Source organism: Nomascus leucogenys, chromosome 4, assembly GCF_006542625.1.
Source record: "Nomascus leucogenys isolate Asia chromosome 4, Asia_NLE_v1, whole genome shotgun sequence".
Classification (NCBI taxonomy): Eukaryota; Metazoa; Chordata; class Mammalia; order Primates; family Hylobatidae; genus Nomascus; species Nomascus leucogenys.
The window spans coordinates 109,607,768-109,617,887 of NC_044384.1; the positions used below are offsets into that span (position 1 = coordinate 109,607,768).

The 10,120-nt window shown below is 39.1% G+C and overlaps 1 protein-coding gene across 1 annotated transcript in view; it reads left to right on the forward strand.

Moving 5' to 3' along the window:
* ULK4 (unc-51 like kinase 4) overlaps positions 1-10,120 on the forward strand; it is a 718,037-nt gene that overhangs the window by 76,838 nt on the left and 631,079 nt on the right. The window contains exon 17 of the mRNA XM_030812066.1: positions 9,410-9,488. Coding sequence (XP_030667926.1) covers positions 9,410-9,488 — 79 coding nt within the window. The remainder of the gene's footprint in view (positions 1-9,409; positions 9,489-10,120) is intronic.

Genomic DNA, 10,120 nt, shown 5'->3' on the forward strand with positions numbered 1-10,120 from the left:
TGAATATCTGATCATTTTGATAGTATTATAATGTTGTAAACAACATTTTGATGAACATTTTTGAGAATAAATCTTTGTGCCTGCTTTTTCTTTTTCTCTGTAGGGAAGATTTGTAGAATTAGAACAAATGGATAGAAGGCAGTAAATATTTTTGTGACTTCTGAAAAATTGCTGAAATACTTTTAAAAAAATTGTATCAATATATAATCTCAGTCAATGTGTTTAAAATGCCTTTTGTTAAAACTTCCAACATTGAGTACTTGTCAAATTGTATATCCTTTTATCCTTGCCAGTCAACTTTGAGGTATAATTCACATATAGTAGTAGTGTAATACTGTAATTTAAAAAATTTGTTAATTGTAAATTACGCGTAATTTAAAATGTTCCATTTTAGCCATTTTTATGTGTACAGTGGCATTTAGTTCATTCTCGTTGTATAACCATCACCACTATTCATTTCCAAAACTTTTTCATCATCTTAAACAGACGCTCTTTACCTATTAAACAGTAACTTCCCCTTTCCCTTCCCCAGTCCTGGTAACCTATACTCTACTTATTTTATCTTTGTGAATTTGCTTATGGTGAGTACGTCATATTGCTACTGAAACATCAAGGCGTTTGATCTAGGTCCTGTTGCTCACAGCACAGAAAGCCAATCACGGAGACAATGAGTGTTGCTAGGGAAGAAGGCTTCAATTGGGTGCTGCAGCTAAGGAGATGGGAGGTCAGTCTCAAATTTGTCTCTTCAACTGACTAAAACCAGGGATGTGTTTAGCAGGGAAGAAATATAACCATGTATGGGAAAACAGGAATTAAGGAAGGGTGAGGAAGAGGAATTGGTTGACAGGAAGCAGGTAGTTGGTTAGGCAATTGTGATGGGTGAGGGGTTCTGGTGTCTTATGGTCCAGATATGGTGATTTGGTAAGTTTCAGTTCCTTGATAACTATCTGGGAGGCCTGATGGTTGGTTTCCCAAGAAAGGAACTCAGATAAGACAAATGTAACTTTCTCAAGTTTTAAGACTGGGAGGGTCAATTTCTACGTTTATTTTAAAAGACTGTAAACATCAGTTCTATAGGACAATTGGGCTGGTTTCATTTGCAAGGTTCATCCATGTTATAACTAACATTTGTCAGCATTTCATTCCTTTTTAAGGCTGAATAATATCCCGTTGTATGTATATACCACATTTTGTTTATCTTTTCATCTGTTGTTGGGCACTGGCTTGTTTCTATCTTTTGGCTATTGTGAACAATGCTGCTATGAACATTAGTGTTTTCTGTTTTTGGTTTTTGCTAACAGCTATCCTGATGGATGTGAAGTAGTATCTTATGGTTTTGATTTGTATTTTGTGACTAGTGATGTTGAACATCTTTTCATTTGATTGTTGGCTATTTGTATATCTTCTTTGGAGAAAGACCTAGTCAAGTCATTTGCCAATTTTTGAATTGAGTTTTATGTTGTTGAGTTGTAGGTATTTTTTATATATTCTAGATATTAACCCCTTGTCAGATAAATGATTACAAATATCTTCTCTCATTACATAGGTTGCTTTTTACTGTGGCAGGTGCCTTTTTGAGATATGAATTTAGGAAGAATTTTTCTATTTTTCAAATAAGAGTTTTATACTTGAATAAGGTAAAGTAAATGCTCATCTGTCATTAATTTTTTAATTAAAAACATAGTTTTCCTGTTTCTTTGCTGTAGTTCTCCTCTTGGTTGATTAGATTTTATCATTTGGTAGTTTGTTTTTTTTTTTGTTTGAGTTGGAGTCTTGCTCAGTCGCTCAGGCTGGAGTGCAGTGGCATGATCTCAGCTCACTGCAACCTCTGCCTCCTGGGTTCAAGTGATTCTTCTGCTTCAGCCTCCCGAGTAGCTGGGATTATAGGGACCTGCCATCATGCCCGGCTAATTTTTGTGTTTTTGTAGAGATAAGGTTTTACCGTGTTGGCCAGCTGGTCTTGAACTCCTGACCTCAGGTGATCCACCTGCTTCAGCCTCCCAAAGTGCCGGGATTACCGCGCCTGGCTGGTAGTATTTTTTGTTTGTTTTCAAGAAGGCCTCTCAGTGGCTTACCTCTGTGCCATGCTTTGGAGTTTGAGCTCTCTTCTGGTACTAACTGTAGTTCTGTAGGACTTGGGGGTAAACCTTACCTTTTTTTTTTTTTTTTTTTTCCCTCTTCTGTGTGACTTGAGTTAGCTTTTCTTTTCATTCCAGGCCTGTAAATTTTACTAGATTGTCTCTAGGAATCTCTTTTTACTAATTTGCTCCTGCCTCCCTCCCTCCAGTCCTGTCTCCTCCGGTCCCTTCCTTCCCTGCTCCCGTCCCTTCCTTCCCCGCTCCCGTCCCTTCCTTCCCCGCTCCCGTCCCTTCCTTCCCTGCTCCCGTCCCTTCCTTCCCTGCTCCCGTCCCTTCCTTCCCTGCTCCCGTCCCTTCCTTCCCTGCTCCCGTCCCTTCTTTCCCCCTCCTGTCCCTTCTTTCCCCCTCCTGTCCCTTCTTTACCCCTCCTGTCCCTTCTTTACCCCTCCTGTCCCTTCCTTCCCTGCCTCCCGTCCCTTCCTTTCCCTTCCCATCCCTTCCTTCCCCCTCCCATCCCTTCCTTCTCCGCTCCCGTCCCTCCCGTCCCTTCCTTCCCTTCTTTTCTTTCCATTGATTTTGAGACAGAGTCTTGCTCTGTCACCCAGGCTGTAGTGCAGTGGTGCGATCTTGGCTCACTGCAACCTCCGCCTCCCAGGTTCAAGGATTCTCCTGCCTCAGCCTCCCGAGTAGCTGGGATTACAGGTGTGTGCCACAATGCCCAGCTAATTTTTGTATTTTTAGTAGAGATGGGTTTTCACCATGTTGGCCAGGCTGGTCTCAAACTCCTGACCTCAAGTGATCCACCTGCCTTGGCCTCCCAAAGTGCCAAGATTACAGGTGTGAGCCACAATGCCTAGCCTCTTCATCCCTCCTTTAGCTTTTATATTATTTCTTAGATTTCTTCCTATTTCATCTTTTTTCTGTTCCTGAAACCCCTACAGGATGGGTGTGGGAGTTTGTGTCTCTTGACTCTTCTTTCAAATTTTCTTTTGCTTTCTCACTTTCTCTTGTTTATTGAGATATAATTCACATACCATAAAATTCACCATTTTAATGTGTATAGTTCAGTAGGTGTTAGTATATTGAAAGTTGTTCAACCATTGCCATTATCTAATTTCAGAACATTTTTCTCACCCAGTGAAACCCAGTACCCATTCTTCTCCAACCCCTGGCAACCACTAATCTGCTTCCTGTCAGCTGATTTGCCTATTCTTGATATTTCATATAAATGGAATCATACAGTATGTGGCCTTTTGTGTCTAGCTTCTGTCATTTAGCATAATGTTTTAAAGGTTCATCCGTATTGTGGAATGTGTGAGTACTTCATTCTTTTTATAGCTGAATAATCCCTGTATGGCTATACCACATTTTGCTTATGTGGTCTTGATGGACATTTGGGGTTGTTTCCATATTTGGCTATTATGAATAATGGTGCTCTGAACATTTGTCTACAAGGTTTTGTGTGAACATACGTTTTTATTTCTCTTACAGTAGTGAGATTGCCGGATAAAATGGTAACTCTGTGTTCAACCTTTTGAAGAACTGCCAGACTCTCTTTTTTATACTTTTGTTTTAGGTTCAGGGGTACGTAATACAGATTTGTTATATAGGTAAACTCATGGGGGTTTCTTGTACAGATTATTTGGTCACCCAGGTACTAAGCTTAGTAAGTACCAATTGTTGTTGTTTCTGATCCTCTCCCTCCTCTCACCCTCCACCCTGAGATAGACCCCAGTGTCTGTTGTTCCCTCTTTGTGTCCACGCAAACTCTATTCTTTCATTGCTCTTCGTTGACTTTATCTTTGAGCTCTCAAGCTTGGTATTTATCCCCACTCATTTAATTATTTAGGATTTCCAGTTAATTTTTTAATTTCAACAATCATATTTGAAAGGTTTTGTTCATTTTCTTTTTCTCTGATTGGTCCTTTTTCCCAGCTGCATATATTTGGTGTATCATATACTTCTGAATTTGAGGATAAATATTAGGATTATAAAAATTCTCTTCTTGGGGCAGAATTTAGAATTAAATATTGTTATTAATATTAAAGGTTAAATTTTAGGATTATATAATATAAGCCTGGAACCTGGACTTTGAAAAAAAGGGAACAAAATTAGGATTATAAACATCGTATTCTTATCTCTTGAACTTGTAGGTCACTTTTTCATCATGGTCCTGCTTTTTAATGCTGTTTATTTCTCAAATGCCTGGTGATCTCTGGTTCTTAGTTTATATTATGAATAAATGATTAAATTGATTGGTATAGAAGTTGGCAATATGAGTTTCCTTTATGCTTGCCTAAGTCTCTTTCTCCAGTAGCCTCTCCTTTAAATAAAGGGTTGGTGTGTGGGTAGGTTAGGCCTGTCGACTGGTTGACTTTAATTTGGAATTCCAGCTGGCTGAAGATCAGGTAGGCAGGCTGGAGGCCTCTGCAATTGCCAGGGTGAGTTTTTCTTTGGAGTGGAGTTGGCTTTCCTCATTTAACCCCTTCCCTGTTTCAGTATCCGGTGGACCACAGTCTCTGCTTCCCACGTCCATACCTATGTCCCACCCCAAGGTGTATTGCTCACTGTAGGAATAATTTTCCACGTTTACCCTGGAGGCCAGGGCTACAGGGTTTATTCTGTGTACCAGGGAAGGGTGATGGAAAAGAGGCAGGACCTGATTGACTCAACTGTTCCTTGTACAAGGACACAATTGTTCCTTGTGCAGTTGTAATCTGATGATTGTCCTGTGGCTCATTCTTGCTTTCTGTCTTAGTTTGTTCCAAGTCCCTGAGGCTTCCTTGGGAACGTCTGTCTACCTGTGGTTCTTAGACAGAGGATTCCTTTGTTGCTTCTCTGTCAGTCTTAATTCTATCTATGCATGTCATCTGAGATTTTCTCAAACTTTCTAGTCCACTTTTAGCCCTCCTTTTTGTTTCCAGTTATCATTTAATAGAAAGAAGTTGTATTTTAGAGACTCTAGAGGGATCAGAAAAGTGAGTGTGAAGTGTTTAGTCTGCAATCATTAAAGGCAGAGAATGTCTTATAATTTAGATCTGTGTTACTTAAATGATTATGATTTATGGATGCTTTCTTTACCTTTCCCTTTTATTTTTTCTTTTGTTTCTTTTCTTTATTTATTTTATTATTATTTTTAGAGACTCACTCTAAAAAAAATAGGGTCTCACTGTGTTCCCAAGGCTGGAATTGGGACTACAGGTGCATGTCACCATGCCTGGCTAAATTAAAAACATTTTTTATTTTTATTTTTATTTATTTTTATTTTTTTATAGAGACAGGGTCTCACTTTGTTAGCCAGGCTGGTCTTGAACTCCTGGCCTTAGTGATCCTTCCATCTCATCCTCCTAAAGTGCTGGGGATTACAGATGTGAGCCACTTTACCTGGCCAAAGTTTTCATTTTTTAATATGATGTATAAGGTATATAGACGTGCTTTTTTTTTTTTTTGAGACGGAGTCTCATTCTGTCACCCAGGATGGAGTGCAGTGGCACGATCTCGGCTCACTGCAGCCTCCACCTCCCAGGTTCAAGTGATTCTCCTGCCTCAGCCTCCTGAGTAGGTGGGATTGCAGGCACCCACCACCACGCCCAGCTAATTTTTGTATTTTTTAGTAGAGATGGAGTTTCACCATGTTGGCCAGGCTGGCCTTGAACTTCTGACCTCAAGTGATCCACCTGCCTCAGCCTCCCAAAGTGCTGGGATTACAGGTGTGAGCCACCATGCCCAGCAGAAGTGCTTCTAATTTCACAAGTGTTTAGGTTTTTTGGTTTATATTTGTTATTTTCACTTTTCTCCTTTCACTACATCAAAATGAGTCCTTTATAATTTCTGCCTTAGGGAATTCTAATAATTTATCTTTGTGATCTAATATAAAATCATTTTTAATGTATGCCATGAATGCAGTTAACTTTAATAATAATATAGTAACAGTGGCTTGCTCATTCAGCACAAATTGTCATGACACAGTGGTAATTTCTGCATGTGGATTATCTCCTGATTCTTAGAACAACATGAGGTACATATTATTATTGGTCCTACTTGTTGTGCCTACCAGACATATGAAAGATGAGTAATCATCCCAGGGAACTGTCTGTCTCGCCCCCAGTGGTGGGGCCAGGGCCAGGTCCAAGACTTTGAATTCAGAGTCTTAGACACCATCCTATACAGACTCCCACTGAGTAAGAGTGGTCACTGTTTGTAGGGTGTAGAGTTTGATAGATACATCTGTTATTTTGACTTTGTAATTTTATTTAGGATGCTTGAATGTGTGAATGTATTGATGAATGTATTCATTGTTGCCTTCTCTCAGTGCTTGGAAGAGAAGAAAATTGAAGTTTACCACTACTATGGGTTTTCATGCTTTGTTATTTGGTGTATAAAGATTCACACCAGGCCGGGCACGGTGGCTCACACCTGTATCTCAGCACTTTGGGAGGCCGAGGTGGGCGGATCACAAGGTCAGGAGTTCGAGACCAGCCTGGTTAACATGGTGAAAGCCCATCTCTACTAAAAATACAAAAATTAGCTGGGCATGGTGGTGCGCACCTGTAATCCCAGCTACTGGGGAGGCTGAGGCAGGAGAATGGCTTGAACCCAGGAGGCGGAGGGTGCAGTGAGCCGAGATTGTGCCACTCAGTACACTCAGCCTGGGTGACAGAGCAAGATTCCATCTCAAAAAAAAAAAAAAAAGAATTCACATTTTATATCTTGTGTAGGTCATACGGTTTTTAGTTTAAAGGGAATCTTTTTTCTCATTAGTTTAGCCTAATTCTACTGAGATTTACATTGGAAATCCTGTTTGCCTTTTGTTTGCCTTGTACAGCCATACTTTTATGCACTTTTTTTCTACTAATGTGTTTAGTTATTTTGCTTTTGATGTTGATATATTTATTCAACAAACTGTCTAGGTGTTACAGTGGCGATCGGGATACAGCACTGCCTTCATGGATCTTCTGGGCTGGTCGGGGAGACAGATAATAAACAAGTAAATGAAAGAATATAAGTAACTATAAAATTTTAGTTTTGCTCTAATGTGGTAGCCATTAACTTCATGGGGGTTATTTAAATTAAAAATTAATAGTAGCTTACGCATTCAGCACATATTGTCAGACACAATGGTACTTTCTGCACATGGATTATCTCTTTTGATCCTTAGAACATGAGGTACGTATTGTTATTGGTCGTACTTATGAGGTAACCAGGACCAGGCACATGAAAGATGAGTAATTACCCAAGGGTACTGTCTCCCTCACCCTCAACTGTGGGGGTAATTTTTAAATTAAAAATTAAGGCCAGATGCAGTAGCTCACGCCTGTAATCCTAGCACTTTGGGAGGCCGAGGTGGGCAGGTCACTGGAGCTCAGGAGTTCAACACCAGCCTGGACAACATGGCAAAACCCCGTTTATACTAAAAATACAAAAATTAGCAGGGGTGATGGCACATACCTATAGTCCCAGCTACTTGGGAGGCTCAGTTGGGAGGATTGCTTGAGCCTGGGAGGCATTGCAGTGAGCGGAGATTGCGCCACTGCACTCTATCTTGGGTGACAGAGTGAGAACTTGTCTCAAAAAAAAAAAATTTTTTTTTAATGTTTTGTTCCTTACTTGCATCTGTCATATTTTATGTGCTTGATAGTCACATGTCTAGTGGATACTATATTGAGCAGTTCAGATGTGGGACATTTCTGTCAGGGCACAAAGGTTTGTTAGATAGTGCTGCCTTAGATGCTGTCGTGGAGATGGGTTGGTTCTGAGGTACATATAGTGTCGAGTCACTGGGGGCATCTGAAGTGGTGACCTGAGAAAACCTGAATTTTGAGAAGGAACCTGTACTGTGAGGGTGTTGTATATAGGGCATGTGGTATTTGTATTTAGGATTTTGGTAAAAAGTGAATATTCATAAGTGATTTAAAGTTTCCATTTTAAAAGTATAAGGTTTTTAGGTAGTATGTTTTCTCTTGTTCTAATAGGAATTGTTTTTGGTCATATTAGGGAAAATAATTGGCATGTTGATACATTTTTATTTTAGTTGAATAAATCTGGTAGCCAATATTTACTTTTATAAATTGAAAAATGGTTAAGTGTTTCATAAGTATTTTGAGCTTGTCTTTGAAAAGAGATAGACAGATGCAGTGTCTCAAGCCTGTAATCCCAGAACTTTGGGAGGCTGAGATGGGAGTATTGTTTTTCAGGAGTTCAAGGCCAGCCTGGGCATCATAGTGAGACCCCATCTCTATAAAAAGTAAAAAAATTAGCTGGCTGTGGTGGTGCATGCCTACAGTCCCAGCTACTTGGGGGTGGGGGGGTTGAGGTGGGAGGATGGCTTTTCCAATTGTCCTACAGATATTTTTCAAAATGACTACTTTTAAAGGATAATCTTTTTATTCACTGGTGGGATGCTAATTCTACAATTGCCTAGGACTTCTTTAATTTGTGTAGGTTAAGAGATTTTAATGGGCAATTTAAGAAGTGTTGAAATTTATAAGAATCATTTCTGTATGAGTTGTGATAACGCAGACATTTTCCCTGTAGTACTTCTCTGAGTCTGATTTATTTTCCTCCATGGGTACCACATAGGTTTATTTTAAGATGGTAAAAAATAAAAGCTGACTAAGGTACATACTGATTATCCCAGACAACATGCAGACATCACTAAACAAGAATGCTGTTCTCATCAACTCACCATTTGTTTTAATTAGAAAAAAACTCATCAAAACTAATTTTTCTGCATGAAATACCTTTTCAAATCACACTGAATGTGATTTATTAATAGTAATTTATCAACTTCAATTTTCTGCTGGATACTAAAGGAACACCTCATTAAAACTAGTGTTTATGGAAATAGTACAATATTTAAAAAACTTTTGATTGTAAAAATTTCTGTTACACTGAATACATACAGATATGTTACTGTTCAGATATTATTTACTTACATAGGAACTCATTGATCTACTAACAAGTAGAAAAGAGACCTTTAGCCAAATGCCTCTATACTCAGCAATAAAAGGATTAATTACCGTTTTGCTCTTTTCTCTGGTTAAAGATTTTTAAAATTTTTATTTTTCCTTTTACTATTAAACCACAACTTGTTTAAATTTTGTCACTGTTGCAGTATTGCAGCGGACATTACAGTTCGTGTCTCCCTGTGTATATGAGGGAGAGTTTCTCTGGGCTGTGTACATGTGGGAGTGTGGGCCTGACCTGTCACATTCCATTTTTATTTCACAGTCTTATATCTAATGCTCATCACTGCATAATGTAACTAGTTGGGATTAGTTTCCTTGGTCCCCAACTCTTCTCTTCAGAGCCTGTTTTCTCTCCATTTACAGACGGGCCAAGGTTGCTCGGGTGATTGGTTTACTGGCTTCGCACACAACTGAGCTCCAGGAAAATACACCTGTTGTTGAGGTAATGTCTTTTATTACTTAAATGTGATGAATGACAAGAAATACAGTCCTTGATTCTGTAATTTAGAACATGCAGCTTTCACTGACCTTCACTTGATTTTTCTCTGTGGGATTGTAGCAGTCGTTCTAAAACTGTCAGCTCAACAGACCTTTAGGCTTAAACATAGCAGCACATTTACAATGCAGTCCATCATTAAAATGGCACAGCAGAGTTAACAAGGCTTGTGAAATCTACTCATCATTATTTCATTTGTTTTTGAATAAGGCTTTTTTCATTTCTAGTTTTCTTGTAGTCTGTCCAACAGACTAATGTATTTCCTAGTTAAAGCATAGCTTATAATTCAAAATTCAAATTCTTTTGGCCTTTCACCTTGAATTTAGTGTTTCCGTATGAAAGATTACTTTCTATCTATTCTGTTAATGTGTGTTACAGTTAATTGGTAATGGAGTTTTATCCCTTGAACTGGGAGAAGCTCAAGAGTCGGCATAGGTGAAAAGAACCAAGGCTTTTAGGAGAAAACAGCAAGAGCTCCTGAAGGGAGTAAAAAAGGGGTAAGGAGAGGGGATTTTGTAGGGTTGAAGTTGGTTGTGTGGTATTTGGGGCTTTAAGAGAAATTGGAAAAATTTCTGTGT